The 16,422-nt window shown below is 35.9% G+C and overlaps 2 protein-coding genes and 1 long non-coding RNA gene across 6 annotated transcripts in view; 2 read left to right on the forward strand and 1 right to left on the reverse strand.

Moving 5' to 3' along the window:
- UEVLD (UEV and lactate/malate dehyrogenase domains) overlaps window positions 1-535 on the forward strand; it is a 17,755-nt gene extending 17,220 nt beyond the window's left edge. For all 4 annotated transcript variants that reach the window (XM_053980605.1, XM_053980607.1, XM_053980608.1 and 1 more), the window contains one exon: window positions 455-535. In XM_053980605.1, coding sequence (XP_053836580.1) covers window positions 455-473 — 19 coding nt within the window. In that variant the 3' untranslated portion in view covers window positions 474-535. The remainder of the gene's footprint in view (window positions 1-454) is intronic.
- Window positions 1-16,144, forward strand: part of TSG101 (tumor susceptibility 101) — a 19,902-nt gene extending 3,758 nt beyond the window's left edge. The window contains exons 2-10 of the mRNA XM_053980611.1: window positions 455-539; window positions 2,910-2,975; window positions 3,555-3,718; window positions 5,066-5,192; window positions 7,361-7,427; window positions 9,023-9,117; window positions 13,794-13,996; window positions 14,966-15,205; window positions 15,808-16,144. Coding sequence (XP_053836586.1) covers window positions 455-539; window positions 2,910-2,975; window positions 3,555-3,718; window positions 5,066-5,192; window positions 7,361-7,427; window positions 9,023-9,117; window positions 13,794-13,996; window positions 14,966-15,205; window positions 15,808-15,897 — 1,137 coding nt within the window. The 3' untranslated portion in view covers window positions 15,898-16,144. The remainder of the gene's footprint in view (window positions 1-454; window positions 540-2,909; window positions 2,976-3,554; window positions 3,719-5,065; window positions 5,193-7,360; window positions 7,428-9,022; window positions 9,118-13,793; window positions 13,997-14,965; window positions 15,206-15,807) is intronic.
- On the reverse strand, window positions 6,075-12,880 carry LOC128808944 (uncharacterized). The gene is made up of 3 exons (XR_008437576.1): window positions 12,777-12,880; window positions 9,045-9,165; window positions 6,075-6,236 (listed from the first exon to the last, which is right to left on the reverse strand). It is a non-coding gene; the product is annotated as an uncharacterized LOC128808944 (long non-coding RNA).
- Window positions 16,145-16,422: the final 278 nt, after the last annotated feature.

Raw genomic sequence — 16,422 nt, forward strand, 5'->3', positions numbered from 1 at the left:
ATCAATGATTGATAAATATGGTGTTGCTTTGAAAAGTGCTATGAAGTAGATCTGTGTGGTTCATATCCTAGATAGCTGTTTATCAGGAATGTTCAAAACATCACTGTATTTGTTTGGAGATGACTTTTTTTTTTTAAGATTCATTCATATTTCTCAGATAGACTTGGTGGTGGTAGAACATGAAAAAAAATGCAATAGCTCTTTCCCAAATCAATTCATGCTTACACCCTTGTTAAGACTTAACATCTCGTTAAAGTTCAATAAGTTATATAGGCAGTGGTTGTTTAAATAATAAGGACAAATAAATTATTATTCCAAACTAAGAGTGGAGAGAAATGTCCATGTATAGATGTAAACTCTCATAAATGCTGCTATTGTGTAAAATAGAAAATTGAATTAAATTATACTAAAAATTTAGCTTCTGAAGTAATTTCTTTCCCTTTTGTTTTTCCAGTATAAGTATAGAGACCTAACCATACAGGAGACAACCAGTGTTATTACTCAGTACAAGGACCTCAAACCTGTCATGGATTCATATGGTTAGTCTGTGCATGAGAAAATTTTTGTTGGTGAATTATTGATGTGTTAGATGTCTTTGGTAGTTTTTGTGGGGGGAGAAAGAAGATTAACACTAGAAAACATAACTTGAGCTTCTCTTTTTTGTCTCTGACATCAACATTTCCTTAGAAACACAGATTCAGTAATGTAGTACGGTTACTTTAGAAAATAACTATCAAAAGTGCCAAAAAGTGTCACATTTTTCACAGCTTAACTTTCAGTTAATCACTCACTGATGTCATCAGTTGGTGTCCTGAGATTGCTGGTATCTTACAAATTCAGCTTTGCTGCCATATAAAGACGTTTTTAAAATTCTGTGTAGGAAGAACTGTAAATTAATGAAGAAATGCTTAATTTAAAATCATTGTGGTAGTCCTTAAGAGTATGAAGAAAACAGAGTCAAGTATACAGAAAATTGGCATGAGGGTTTAGTAATGTAAATTATTGATGATAATCACTGTTTGTTAGCTGTTTTAAAGTCTCTAAGTTAATTTAAATTTGAGTGTGTTACAGGAAGGTGATATCTAGGGTTTCACAGCATACAGTGAGCCAGCTAGCTGCTGAGGTCAGCCTTCTTATGGTCACCTTTTTTTAACTGTTACCTGTGGGACTCCTCTGTGATCTAATTTATATTACTAATACATCATCAAAAATTTTTAAGTCTTCTACTTTTTAAGTTGTGTATCTGGATTGAGAAATACTAAGAAGGGACATGGACAGGTAAAAGATGAATTAGTTTTAACTTGAGTAGCTGCAAGCCAGCAGCTGTCACAGAAATAAAAATTCATGCAGTGACTGGAGAAACAAAACAGGAGTGAAAGGACTGTGGCTGGAATAGCTGCGCAAGTTTGCATAAGGTGGTGATCACAATTCCAGATATCCTTGAGCTGTAGCCATTTGTGTTCCCTAATGCTTTTTAAGCTGCCTGGAAGAGGCTAAGCACAGAATCACTTACAGATAATTGATATTATTTGTAGCAGTGGCATCAGCTGCAAGAAACTGGTTACACGTGGGAAATGGATTTGTAGAGAATGGTTGTGTACTTCACTGTACGTGACAAACAATGCACAAAGCCATCAAAAAAGTTTTGTCCATTCAAGAGAGAGGGGGAAATGGATTTCTAGAGAATTCTCAAAGCCTGGCAGAAGGCTCACATAGTGTACATCTGTATGCAAACTTTGAGATAAGAATTGCTGACTTAGAAATGCCATGGAATACAATAGACATTGTTGAGAGAGAAATGGAACTAGAAACAAGTTTCAAAGGATGGCCTTGCAAATAAGACTAGATACTTTGGAGAAATAAAACTATGAAAGATGCATTGTAGTAGGACCCACGAGGGCTAATTTTAGATGATTGGCTTTAAGACATTTACAGCATGGTGTAGCAAAAGCTGATAGGCCAAGAAACGCTTATCGTATATTGCAATTAGAAAATGCCTTCTGATTGTGATGGCATAAATTATAACATCTGTATTGTCTCAACCTTCTCATGAGACTAAAAATGCAACAAAAGCAGTTGCCCCATCTCTAAGTCAGAGAAGAGCATAATCCAACAATTACGTTGCTGATGAGACAGTTTTCAAGTCCATCCCAACACGTTCTACCTGCCTTTGCAGAACATCAGCACTACAATAATTGTACACAGTAACCTACATTTGAATTATGGCTAGAAACTTTCATGAGGAATTAAAAAGATAAAAGCTTTCTCAATAGAAGCTGATTCATTCAGCCAAGAATAATGTATTGGATTAAAAGTACGAGGAAACTAAATACAGCAACTCAGTAAATTTAGGTCAGAGTTCCTGTGCAGTTTGTGACTAATATTCGTCAGAGTCAAGCACTTTTTCTTCCTCTTCAGTATGTTACTGTTTGGTTAAATTACCTTTACTGATTTTGTAATAAATGCCTATGACCCAGGAATTTTCAGTGTTCTTGCTGATGTGTTTTTTTGAAGAAAGCGTAAGGAATAATTTTATAAACCTCAGATGACAGTTGTTTTTTTAAATCAAGTTTGAGTTCAGATTATCTTCGCAGCAATTCGCATTACTTGCAGTTTGCAAGGTTCCATCATTTGACTTGGTCACTGAATGAGGAAACAGTTTTATTTGTAGAGAAGGTAGTTTGACAATGATTAATCATTCAGTTCTCAGAAGTGTGTTATTCAGGAGTTACCTGACTGTGGACAGTCATCTGCTAATCCATAAATGTGCAAGAGTTGAACCTTTCAGGCTGAGTTTATATATGTGTAACTTGTGAAAACTTAAGCCAATAAATAGATGGGGAATAACCTGAACTGAGATTAACATAACCCATATATTTGTTTTAAAAATATTGTTTGTTCTCTTTCAGTTTTTAATGATGGTTCATCTAGGGAGTTGATGAGCCTTAGTGGAACCATTCCTGTGCCTTACAGAGGTATGCATGTATTATAATTATCATCATCTCCATTATTTTCCCAAATTGCATGAAAAATTTGCATTTGTCCTGATTCAACTTCACGACTTCAGTGATCACTCTTTTCTTGAAATCCTTGTCCAAAGTAAAATATTTTCAAGAAATTTTTCCCTATCTGTGCTGCAGGATAAAATTTGAATGCTGAGCATTGCTTCTTCAGTGATTTACAGCTTTGTAATATCTTGTTTCTTTCAGCATTGCACATTTTTTCAGGTTTGTCAGTTGATGAGGCTTGCACACCATTTATTGCTGCACCTAACAATAATTCAAGTCTTACAATGTTGCATTATAGAACAAATGAGACTGGGTATTAGTGGTGAATGATGATTCTAAACCAAATTTTGTAAATTGTTCTGAAAAATGTTGAGTTTGTGGCCATAGCGTTGCCTGTTCATTCAATGTTATTAGTAGATTTTGGCTCTGGCTTCTAACTTTGTACAGTTGAGTTTACTGGGTTTAGGAGGTTTTATGAATCTGAATACAGGAGGACAATTGAAGAATTTAAATACCTTCTAAAATCTTCCAAAATATCTTTTCTAGGTAACACATATAATATCCCAATTTGCTTGTGGCTGCTGGACACCTACCCTTTCAACCCCCCAATTTGTTTTGTTAAACCCACGAGCTCTATGACAATAAAAACTGGGAAGCATGTTGATGCAAATGGAAAGATATACCTTCCCTACCTGCATGAGTGGAAATATGTAAGTATAGGAAGCTTGAAGTTCTCAAACTGCTCATTCTGCATTCCTCGAGAGAGTTGTATCATTTTTAATAAAAACCATAGTCTTTATTAGAGTCCTTAAACCATTTCTAAAATAAAATCAACTCTTTGTTTTTTGGAATGTCTTAAAAGTTGAGGATGTTGCATTCTGTGTTCTTGTTATTTAATGTAATTAATTGTATTTTCAGTTTTAACTTGTCTGATTAAACAGTGCAGCACAAGGTGTCCTCTCCCCTGGCAAGAGAGTGATGTGAAGATTTGTGAGATAAGAATATTTACAGAAGGGAAATTATAAATTTACTTAAAACATCTTTGTGACTAAAATGGACTTTTACAAGCACTTGTACTTCTTTATGCAGACATTCCTGGAGCCTCATGTATATGGATATATTTGCTTTACCAATAAATAGAGGCATTGAGCAGTGCAGGCCTCATAGAAGTTTTGGCCAAAACATGGACTTGTAAAGAAGCTAAACTGTGTTGACAAGATTAGAAAAATGATACAAGATGCATGGTTCTGTAAAAAGTGATTAACAGGAATGCATTTATTAAGGCTGGGTGGTAGGTCAGTACTTGCATAGTAGTATTGGAAAAAGACTGCCCAGGTCAGGTCTTGCACAAAGCAAGAGGATCATCTAAGGTACAGCTGATACAGAATTCTTTCTGTTTGAGAGGTTGGTAAAAATAATTAAGTGGCTTATAGAGCTAAGTAAACTCTGAATTGGGGTATTTAATCTAGTGCTGCATTCACGATGCTTGTTCTTATTTTGGCAAAATGAAATCATGCCTATATTAAGTAGTTATAAACAGTTAAAACCAGGCCTGGTTTCACTGTATTTAAAGAAGGTTTGTGCCACTCCATAATGGGTTAGAATATTTTTTCTGTTGAGACATTCTGAATCAGAGCAAAAGCTGTGATGTATGAAATTGAAATGTCTAAAAAACTTGGGGATCTGTATATTTTTCATGTTAGGTGGTGGATTTAATTTTTAAAAATATTATTATAATTCATCATTGGACATTTATACCCAGTCATTTATTGTCCTGCAGTTGATATGGAACCATGTATTACCCATTTTATTCTGGGTGTGTTTTGCTATATGGTTTTGAGTACAAGCTGACTGGGTTTGGTATGTGTAATAGAATCCAGAAAGGAAGTTAATTATGCACATATGTATACACATGAGAGATACATATTTTAAGAACATTTAAACCCACAAATAAAAGGAATGCTTTTGAGAGCTGATGGAATGGCATCCTATTGTTGCTACAGTCAGTTAAACTCTGTTAGCAAAATGAGCAACGTGTGATTTTCTTTCCCTCCCAGCCCCAGTCAGACTTGTTGGAACTGATCCAGGTCATGATTGTTGTGTTTGGAGAGGAGCCTCCAGTGTTTTCTCGGCCTACTGCTTCCTCCAGCTACCCCCCATACCAGGCAACAGGCCCACCAACCAGTGAGTGCTCATCACTACTGATTTCTGCAAATAATCATCTTAACATTCCAAAGGGATTGTTGCCCTGCACAGTTTGCCCCCAAATAATGCATTTTACTTTTTATATTGCTGGCTAATGAATTCACCTGGCCTGTGAATTTACTTCACTTTACCTTGTTGGACTCAATGATTTTAAAGGTCTTTTCCAACTAAAAAGGTTTTGTGAGTCTTAAGAATTCATGTGGGGTTTTGCGTTTTAGAGGGGAAAAATCAAGTTTGTATTATACACACAGCAAAACCAGACAAAACCAGAGCACACTCAAACACCCTCAAAACAACTAGTGTCCTGTCAACATTCCAAGATAGACTTAAAAAGAGATTATTCAAATAGCTTTGTATCTCATTTTTTTTCATTTAAATGAAAGCCCATCTTGTAAGTATCCTGCAACCATTGATTCCATAAGCACAAGCATGCCTATAGCTTGTGTTTCCTATGCCCACACTCCTGTTTGTGTGGTTTGTTTTTCTCCTTTTTTTTTCAAATTGCTGGCTGCTGAATATTTTAAAAAAACCCTGCCTTGTGATTGTTTTAGTCTTTGTTCTCTGTTAAATTGGTGTTGTGACTTGGTACCCATTCTTATTTTCTTGCAAAAATCCTCAAGACTTTTAAAATTATTTATTTATTTAAACTTCTGGAGGCATCTTATAGGTGTAGGAAAAAGAAGTGGGAAACAGAAAATTCTAGAAATTCTTCCAGGAGGAGACTCTATATTGGATGGGAAAAAGCAAAAAAAAAGTAGCATAGACCTCCTCAAGTCAGAGAGAAAGAGGGAGCAGTTTAGCTGGAAATTGTTTATTTAATAATGTTATAACAGTTCCACATGAATTTAATGGTACAGTAGCTGTATTTGGGGTTATTTATTTTTGCCAGATTTTTAAGGCTGTGTCCATTTTCTATTGAAATATGGCTTTTACTTGATCACAGTGTTACATTTGAAAAGCTGAAGTGCTATTCATTGCCATTTCTAGCAGAACCCATTTTTAGCAAGGTTTTAGGTCCTGAACCTGTGAGAAAATGGGTAGCAAACATAAATGGGACCATTAGGAATAATTGGCTAAAGGCAGGTGTTTGGGACTTTTCAGCTTATCTGTGGCTAGCCTGCTTGTGAGAGCACCAGAGGATTGGATTGTCCTGATTTTCCAGGAACAGTGGGAGTCAGTATAAGTGTAGTTTTAGCAGAGGCTGTGACTTGTGCCTTGAGGACAAGCCTGCAATGAACCATATTTGATTGCTCTTGTAGTCACTCAAAGCTGAAGTGCTTTGAATTACTATTTTGAATGGAATTGAGCTGAAGTACTATGAATTATTTTATAAAATTACAAGTAATTCTAGTGAAAATGTTTCAGGGTTTTGAAATTATTAATAGTTACTTAGTTTTACTAGTGTAATCAGACTTTCCTTATTTTACAGACATTTAGGGTTTGGGTTTTTCCACGTTATAGATACATTGTTTAAGAAGAAATCAAGTCCTTTGACAAAAATTTTAATCATTTAAAAGCATTGAAGAGTGGAAATAGCTCCACTCTTAATAGCTCTCGTAAAAAAAAGGTATTTGATTATTCCTAAAATTGTTTGAAATGTGGGATAAGTATACCCAAAACATAATTTTGTCATCTTCTCAAGAAAAATCTTAAACTTGCTAAGATGATTTAGACATTTATATGTGCTGATAACAAATTTTTAAATACAACTTCTAAATAGCAGAAATTACTCAATAAGGACATGGTTGGATCATTAAACAGCTAATCAACTACTCTGAAGGTACTTAAATTATGCACTTGTTATTTAGTGAATAGACATCATTGGCTAGAAAGGTTAAATTCTTTCTTCAGCTATTACATAAAAAATGGAGACAGCTTTTCAGGTAGGTCATCTTTAATACCATGTTGTGGGGCTTTTTTCTGAGTACCCTAGCTGCAGATTCTTTTTTTTTTTTCCTTAGTATACCTATTTGCTATGAATTTTTAAATCAATACCTATTTTTATCCATGCAGTAATTAAAGTAATGATTAAGAAAAAAAAATCAGTATTATAATAGGATTATTTTTATGTATGAGGAACACCTTCTTTATATTGAGGGTTTTAACTTCTGAAATGTAAAAATATACAAATTTATTGTTTTATTTAGCTTCCTATGCACCAGGAATTCCAGGTGGAATATCTCCCTATCCAACATCAAGCACTCCAAACCCAAGGTATTAGCCTCTTTAAACTGTCATCATTTTCCTGATAGAGAATTTCACTGAATAGTATTTTCTTATGGTGCATTTGTGGTATAATTATTCATGTTAGCAAGGTTTGTTAAAAGTGAGGGCTGAATTCTTGTCATTAGCCAAAATTGGAGGAAGGTCTAGCTTGCTTAGTTGCTTCAAATAAAATATATATGGGTGTGATAAATAGATTTTGAAATTACCTAACTCCAAGCTATTACCTCTCTTCACTCATATATTTTTATATATTTATATTTTACATGCCATAGAAAGAAATGTACCCCTAAAAGTCAAGATTTTATTATCATCTCAAAAATTGAACAAAACTTTGCTGGGTTTATACAAACCTTGACTCCAGTGTAAATGTGGACTCAGAGCACTCTAAGGGAATTTGAAGAACTCAAGGTTACTTCAAAAGCTTATTATTAATATTAACCAGGATTTTTTCTATATTATAGTTAGGAGTAAAGCATTTCCAGAAGACTTGTAGGTCTGTCTTAGTAAATAGTGAGATGTTGACTACTGCCTCCTAGTGTGTACTTACATTTTTAACATCATAATTAATTGGTTTTATTATTAATATCCTTATGTCCTGATTTTGTGGTAGGGGCATATGAGATTTTGGTGTAATATGGAGCATTTTTATTTTTAAAAAGACATTTAAAATGTAAAAACCTCTGAGGATTGCCGGGGCGGGGGAGTGTTATGTTTTAAGAGGATAAAAGTTAGAATTTTTTAAAGTTCTTACAGCATGGTTTTTTTCCTAAATATGTTTGTTTAATGCACTCTTAAAGTTTGTACAAAAGTAATAGAATAACTGTTTTTAAAACATATATTTTATTAATTAATAGGAAGGTTTTAAGAACTAGTAAATTTGCAGTTGCCTGAGGAGAGACAGAACATGCTTATTTTATATTTTGCAGGGGTTTTTGGACAGCTTTGTTTAATTATTACTATAGTTAATACTCTGCTGCATGCAGGTGTTTCTCAGTCTAGTACTGACTAATTTGTGTCCTTGTTTTAGTTGATAGCAAATGTATTTTAGAAAGGTATTGTAGACTGTCGCATGTCATCTCATAATTGTTTCAGTGAGCAAATGAATACTTTTGCTTTCTTTATCCATCAGAGCAGGACTGAGAATTTCTAGGGGAGTAGGTTTCACCTTGCAAGCGTATTTTGCACAGCATTTTTAGGTTTGCATAAAGCAGTTCATCAGTCATCTTCTTAACTGTTCTCATATTAAAAATTATTAATTTGAAATTGTTGTGTGGGAGTTTGTAGCTAGAATAATTTCTTTTGGATACTTGTGGAATTTCATATAGAAAAACTAAGATATTCAGGAGAATTTATTATCCAAATGTTGACCAGGCAATAACTAGATAGGGTTTCAGATAAAATGGTATCTTAAATAATATCAGAAATACCAGTTGTGAAAATTGTTCATGTGAACAGGAAAAAGGCCTGCAATTTAACATTTTATTATACAAATGACTGTTTAACATGGTGGCAATAAAGATAATCTAGGTGGATGATATTTTACTAATAGTTGCATAACATTAGCATATCTTTCTTTGTCAAAGCAGCTTCCCAAACTATCCTTACCCAGGTGGTGTTCCCTTTCCAGCAACCACTAGTGTGCAGTACTACCCTTCTCAGCCTCCTGTCACCACTGTTGGTGAGTACCTTGGAAGGGGTTTCTCTGAAGTAAAGCTTCTCTCTATAACTGATATGTAAAAAAATAAAATGGAAAAAAGAACGTGTTGTTCTTACTCTGAACTTCTAAAGTATTGATTTTTTAATTAAAATTTATTCAAAGGAAGAAAAAATACATTTTATTCAGCTTAATTCAGGAATTTAGTGAATTCCTGGGCTTATGCAATACCTCGTGTGTGCTTTGTGAATATTTTGAAGAGCAGTGCATGTAACTACATGGGGTTTTCCTCACCCTTTAACTGTAAGTGACTTTTGATTGTCTGCACTGCTCTGTTCATGGTTTAGAAAAGTACTTTTGTCATCATTTAAACATCTAATGGACTCTATTTATACTTTCTTTCCTCCCAAAATAGTAGCTTTCTAAAGTAGCAGTTCGGAATGAGCTTCATTTTTAGTGAGTTTCTTCTCCAGCCTCTTCCCTGTTGCTTTTTATTGATCTCTACTTGTCACTTCCTCCTTTGTTCCCTTTCAGCATCAGCATTTAGGGTGTTGACCTGTGTCTTTTCCCAGTCTGTTGCTCTGTGGCCCTTGCTTTCCACCTTGCCTCTCACTTTCAGTGTATGTGTACAAGACTGGGAACCAGTGATAGATGTCACCTAGTTAAGTGGGAAGCTGATACAGTAACTTTCCAGCTGGCTGATAGTCCTTTTGGCACAGTTATATGGTGAGGGTGTGGATTCTGTTGTGATGTTCACATTAGCAATTTATTATAGACTCTTAAGCCCCATAATTTAGAAGTGCATCCATAGGTTCTTCATCTAATGTGTGAACTCAGTTATTTATGGAATGGCCTGGGTTAGAGTCATAGAATGTCTTTCCAGAACTGTGTGTATTTTGTGATTTTTCTTCACATACATGGGGACAAGGCAAGGGAAGAGAGATGCTTCTACTTTACTTTTACTAAAATATCTGAGGAGTTCTGTTACTACAGAATTTGAAAACAGCCGTAAGTTGTATGTTGTATTTTTCTTGTGCCTGATCCTGTCCTTTGTGTCCAAGTTCTTTCAGCCTTTTCAATTAAGAAAGCATTTTCTGAAAGTTCTTGGCTGCTTCAGTGGTCCCCTCCACTCTGAAGTGATGTGAGCCTGCCATGCAGAGTGCAAGGAAGCTGCTGTCCCACTCAAGTACCTCAAACAGTGCTTGATGTTGTGGGGCTGCACTTGTGTCCTGGGGAATTAATGGTCTCCACTGGCTCTCCTGTAGGGAGCTGATAACCTTTCTAGGCAAACTTGGCTTTCTGCAGTCTTTCTCAAACAGTTTTGCCTTTATGTAGCAGAATGTTAATTTAAAATAGAAATATATTCTATTTAATTTCTTTCCCTCATTTTCATCCCCACTGAAGATGAATAGAGGTGCAGTATCTGGCAAAGGTGGAAGACTCTTCCAGTCCTGAGTTAGATCATCTGTGATTCCATGTTGTAATGTAATGCCAGGTTTCATAGTGACAATTTAACATTACGCTGACTCGTTTGCTGCAGCCTGGTAAAAGCCCTACATCTGGTTTACATGGCTTATCTCTTGTGCCAGATGAAATGCAAACACATCTCTTTGATCATCCCCTACACTTAAAATATTGTGAGGTAGTTTTGTTGTTTGTTTTGTTGGGTGTTTTTTACAGTCCAGTATTGTTTTTTTCCTTTGAACTGAAATGTTCCTTTTTCCTTTCCTGGACAGTTTTTGTTTGGCTGTGGTTTATTGTGATAGTTTATTTAGGAGCATATCAGTTGTTACAGCTTCAGAGTTTTGTGTTGGTGATGGTAGTATGTTTCCTATAGTGAACCTAGTTTGAATTGAATGAAAGAGTTCATGCAAAGTAGTTCAAGTTTTTCACAATCACTGGTTTTTCAAATAGTCCTTTAGACTTTTTCTTTCTGTTCAGTCATCTGCCATTAATTACTTTTCTGATGCAGTTACTGGTTTGATGATTCTGTAAGGTCACTTCTGAAACCAGACTCTGTCTAGTAAAGGTTAAAGGTTTCAGAGTTCTGTTGATTTAATGACCATGTGCCATGAAATCTTCCCCAAGCTGGGCTAATTATGGAAGTGACAGAAGATGCTATGTGTTCAAGCTCTGTAAGAAGATACATTGATTGAGCTGTATTAAAATGATGCTTTTTATGTTCAAAGACTTCTACCCTACCTGGTGGCATTTCTGTGTGAACTTTCATTGTGTTAGCCGTATTGTTATTTTATATTTTTTTCCCCTGTCCTACTTTACTCTTAAAGTGAGCCGTGTATAAAAACTCCCAGAGTGAGGGATGCCAGGGGAAAAGAAAGTAAGTGTTAGTTTTACTGGTTCTGGCTGATTCTGAATTTGTGTTAGAGTGTAATTCATTATGTAAAGCAAACAGTAACTAAAATCGTGCTAATGCTGTTTTTTGAAGGGAAATCAGGCCTTTTTGATTGGGAACAATTGTCTGCCTTAATTAGGAAGTTGTGTACTGTGAATAAGCTCTGTCTTAGATAGTTTGACTGACTTGGTTTAAGTTTTGCTTCTCAGTGTAGAAAGTGCTCTTGTTCTTTTCTCCTTTTCATAAGAAGCAGCAATGATGGATTTCTGGGTTTAGATATATGGTGCTATTTGACAACTTCTGTTGCTGGCTCTAGAAGTTAACCAAATTAAATTATCTTGTTGACTGGCAACAGGGTGAATTTTTTAGGCCAGAACTGTAAATCAGATAAAGCATTGGAACATTCATATTTTCTTAAAGCTGTCTTTGCACCAGTTGTTTAATAATTCAGTCTCTTAATTTTTCAGTGGTAATTTGCTTATATTTTTTTAAAAGTACACATATTCTGGTGCAACTTATATGTATGCAAAGTGCTCTCACTAGTAATGATCAAAATTTATGTTTTCTGTATTTTAGAAGGCTTTAATGGATTAGTAAGCATGATGTGCTTCTTCCTGTAGTTCCTGTCATTCATTTGCATAGCTTTATTTTTCCACCCATGTGGCTTGGTGTAGGTTTTGTGGACAGAAACAGAGTAAAAAACATAGGGAAGAGATACAATTTTATGCAGTCTTATTTGATAGGAGAAGTAAAAAAAAAAAGTACTCAATTATACAAGATTCACGTGAGCAGTGATGAGTATTTTTTCATTTTGTTGTTTTTTGAAATCTAGGGCACTGGAAAATGTGACATGCATAATGCTGTAACAGCTTCAGGGTATTGATAGCTGTGTCTCTGGATAAAAAGATACTCTGGTAAAAATTCTTCTTGCTTATTTTCTTTGCAGTTATAGAGCTTCAAATCTCTCTGTGTTTCATTCATAGCAGTTGTGAAGTTTAGGCACAAAAGCTGCTGTGTTGTTATAATCCAGTTGAAATTTCACTGATCTAGAAGGTGGGAAGCACAAGCCTGGGAAACTGTGACCCTCTAGTTATTCCCACAGAATAATTGAAGTGGTTTGTGATTAATATCACCAGTAGCCACTTATATTTGCTAGAGCACTCTGAGTTTCCTAGTCTGGAGACATATTGCACTTCTTGTGACAGACACAAAGTAGTTGCCTTTCCATGTAAAGACATCTGTCTGTGTTTGTGACAGATTCTTGAAATTGTACTTTAAAGGCTGATGTGCCAAAGCATTTTTGGATCTGCTGCCCCTTCTGCTCACTTACCTATAGGGATGTACTGTTCTTGAGCCTGGAGGAAGTGATCCTTGAATATTCACCTGCTCTCTTGGACCCCTCTTCCTTCTATGTTAAATTCCCATGGAATTCTTCCAAGAAGGTCTGTGAAGAGGCCTAAGTTAGCTCTCATGAAGTCCAGAGATGCGATCTTATTCAATGCCCTGCTTTCTTCTTGTGGGATGCAGAACTCCATGATGTCACAGTCACTGTAGCCAAGGCTGTTCCAACCTTCACATGTCCAACCAGGCATCCCTTGTTAGTTCTGCAGGGTCCAGCAGCACATCCTTCTTCATTGGCTGCATCTGTATCAGAAAGTTATTGTCAGTGCTTTCCAGGAGTCTCCTGGATTTTTTGTTCCTGGCTGTGTTGTCCCTCTAGCAGGTATCAGGGTGGTTCCCCATGAGAACCTGGGCTGCATGCCCTTCCTGGGAATATCCCCACTTGAGCTGCATGGGTGGTCACTATAACTCTCCCTTTGTCTTTCCTAATTTAAAATGTTCCTTACCAGGCTAGCCAATTTAAATTAAAAAAAAAAAAAAAACCAAAAAAAAAAAAAAAAAAACCCAACCAAAAAAAAAAAAACCACAACAACAAACCCTGAACTAATACCTCTAGTAGGTAAATTCATTGTGTTGAGCCAGCTATTACATTAATTGTAGTTGAATACATCAGCCATTAACTCTTGTTCTTCTTTAAAAGGTCTTGGACTATTAACATTTATGGACTTCAGAGGAAATGGCCACCTCATTTTTAAAATAAGAGTGTGGATATGGGAATAGTGAAGTGAATAAATCGATGCATACTCTTAAATTTACTTGTGTCCATCCTAACATCTCACTGTGATCTTTGCTGCTTCTGAAAATTATTATGGAGAGCAGCTTATTTTCATGTCTCACACTGCTGAAGTACATAGAGCAGCTTGGCCACTTGCTATTCCAGCTGGCTGTATACTGCAGCCAGTGGAGCCCAGCATTAATCTTAAGCTTCTGAAACGTCCTTGTGCAGGACCCAGCAGAGATGGCACCATCAGCGAGGACACCATCCGCGCTTCTCTCATCTCAGCCGTCAGTGACAAGCTGAGGTGGCGGATGAAGGAGGAGATGGATCGTGCACAGGCCGAGCTCAACGCCTTGAAACGCACAGAAGAGGACCTGAAGAAAGGGCACCAGAAACTGGAAGAGATGGTGACTCGCCTGGATCAGGAAGTGGTAAGCTGAGAGGAGCCACTGCTCTCCACCTGAGTATTCCTAATAGTGAACAGAAGCCTGTGATTAATTAATCATTAAGCGTGATAGAAAAAACAAAGCTTCCAGTGCATTGTATTTTCCCTCTTCTGCAGCTAGGGGCTTGTGCTCAGACTGAAGCAAGTTGGAAATAACAGTGACTACGAGATGCAGTGTCTTGCAAGTGTCTTACATATGTCATTGCTCAGTAATAGAGGAACAGTGTTATTTTTCCCCATTCTTCCTGTGAAAGATGTTAGTGGTGTGAGATTATTTCATATTTGCATCTCAGTTTCTTGATAATAATGTATAACTGCAGTACTGGAGAACTTTTCAGTGTCTTAGTGCAGAGAACACTGATTTTGGTCATAGCCTCCTTGTATAACTTCTCCTTTCCCAGAAGTCTCTCCTACTCACAGTAAGCTCAGAAATTCCTGCAGTTTTTCATTAAGGCATATTCTGCTTAGTCCATCTGCGTCTTGCACTGCTGTTTGGGAGAAAGATTTTGGGATTGATGAACAGTTTCTGAAACCAGCTCAGTGTTCAGATGTGGTTTAAAAAATTAATAGAAGTTAGTAATTGGACTAGAGAACTGTGGAATACCGCATTCTAAAGAAAATAATTACTTTGGCTTTCCTTTTTGTAAAAGGAAAGTTTAAACTAGCTAAACTATCTTTTGCTAGTTTAAATGGTTATTTTTCCTAATGTGGCAACTCGGAAATACTTGAAGTGTTGGCATGCCTTCTCTACAGTTATAAATGGGTATTGCATTGACATGATCTAAAGCAGATGTTACTTTTTTAAAAGAATCTGAAATCTACAGATTAATAGCACTTTCTTCTGTAAAAATCATAGTAAAGATAAGCAACGAAGTACAGAATGAACTGGTATGTCTAAAAATCTTTCATCTAGACAATTGTATCACAAGATGATAAATATCTTAATTGTTTTTAGGCTGAAGTTGACAAGAACATTGAACTTCTCAAGAAGAAGGATGAAGAGCTCAGTTCTGCCTTAGAGAAAATGGAAAGTCAGTCAGAAAATAATGACATCGATGAAGTTATAATTCCTACAGCACCACTTTACAAGCAGATCCTGAACTTATATGCAGAGGAAAATGCAATTGAAGACACCATTTTCTACCTTGGGGAAGCACTGAGACGCGGAGTGATAGATTTAGATGTCTTTTTAAAGGTAGGTTTCTTGGGATGTTTTTAAGATGTGCGTTTTAAATGTGTTTACATTGGACTCTTTGGTCAGCTTACTAATGTTCATGATCTCTTCACAGAAGAGGTTCCTGTAGGAACAGGAATATTTATACATTCATGCATAAGTTTTAGAAAATTATTTCAGAATTTAAAGACCAATTTTAAAAGCAATATAGATACAAAGTCATATTGTTTCCTTCTTGTGTAGACTGTGCTAGTTCTGTTTGTCTGTTTTTAGAAGAACATTCTCTGCCCCATGGGAAGTGCATTAGTCTGATTTCACCTTATGGAGACCATATTATTACTTTGATAAGAATTGTGTGTAGTTGATAATTAATAATAATAATTATTATTATTATTAAATGAATTCGTTAATAATTAAAAATCCCAACAAACAGACTGTAGTGATTGTATTTGATAGCCACCTGACAGTCATTTTAAGCCAAGAAAATGACATTTAGTAGAATAATGAATTTAGTATTTCCAAAAAACTGACATCCCATTTGGGTCACAGAATACATTTGTATGGCAGCATTAAGTTTTCATCAGAACTTTATGGATAGCCAGCTCTTGTTTTTCTTTCTGCAGCATGTACGTCTCCTATCTCGCAAGCAGTTCCAGCTGAGGGCATTGATGCAAAAAGCAAGGAAGACTGCTGGACTCAGTGATCTCTACTGAATTCCCAGACTAGCTAGGAAGCTAAGATTTCCTTGTGAAGCAGCCATTCTCTTGATCTTTCTCTTAATCAGTAGATGCCCTGAGTAAGTTATTACATCATCCAAGTGTAAGATATTTTGAATCAATAATATATTTTCTTTTTGGTAAAGACTAGCTTTTATTAATGCACTTTCTATCTCCTGTAATCTTTGTGCTGGTGGACTTAATGCTGAATAAAACTTGTTGCATATTTTCTTCCTCTACAGAACTGTGTATGATATGCTTTGTTTTCAGATATGTAGTGTCAGCTTAACCATGCTTTCACTTTACTTATGAGATTTGGAAGATGTTGTGCCAAACTGGAAAAAATCACATTTATTATGACCAGCAAAAACTGAAAACTCAAAAGGTTCTTGGTCTCAGCACCATAACCAGCATAGCTTAAGACTGAGCCTTTGTCTAAAGGCTTTTCATGTTACTGCTGGCTCTGAAGAGGTTGGAGACTATTTTAAAAACCTGGGTGAGACTTCCATGAATACATAACTA

The sequence above is a fragment of the Vidua macroura genome, chromosome 6, assembly GCF_024509145.1.
Source record: "Vidua macroura isolate BioBank_ID:100142 chromosome 6, ASM2450914v1, whole genome shotgun sequence".
Lineage (NCBI taxonomy): Eukaryota > Metazoa > Chordata > Aves > Passeriformes > Viduidae > Vidua > Vidua macroura.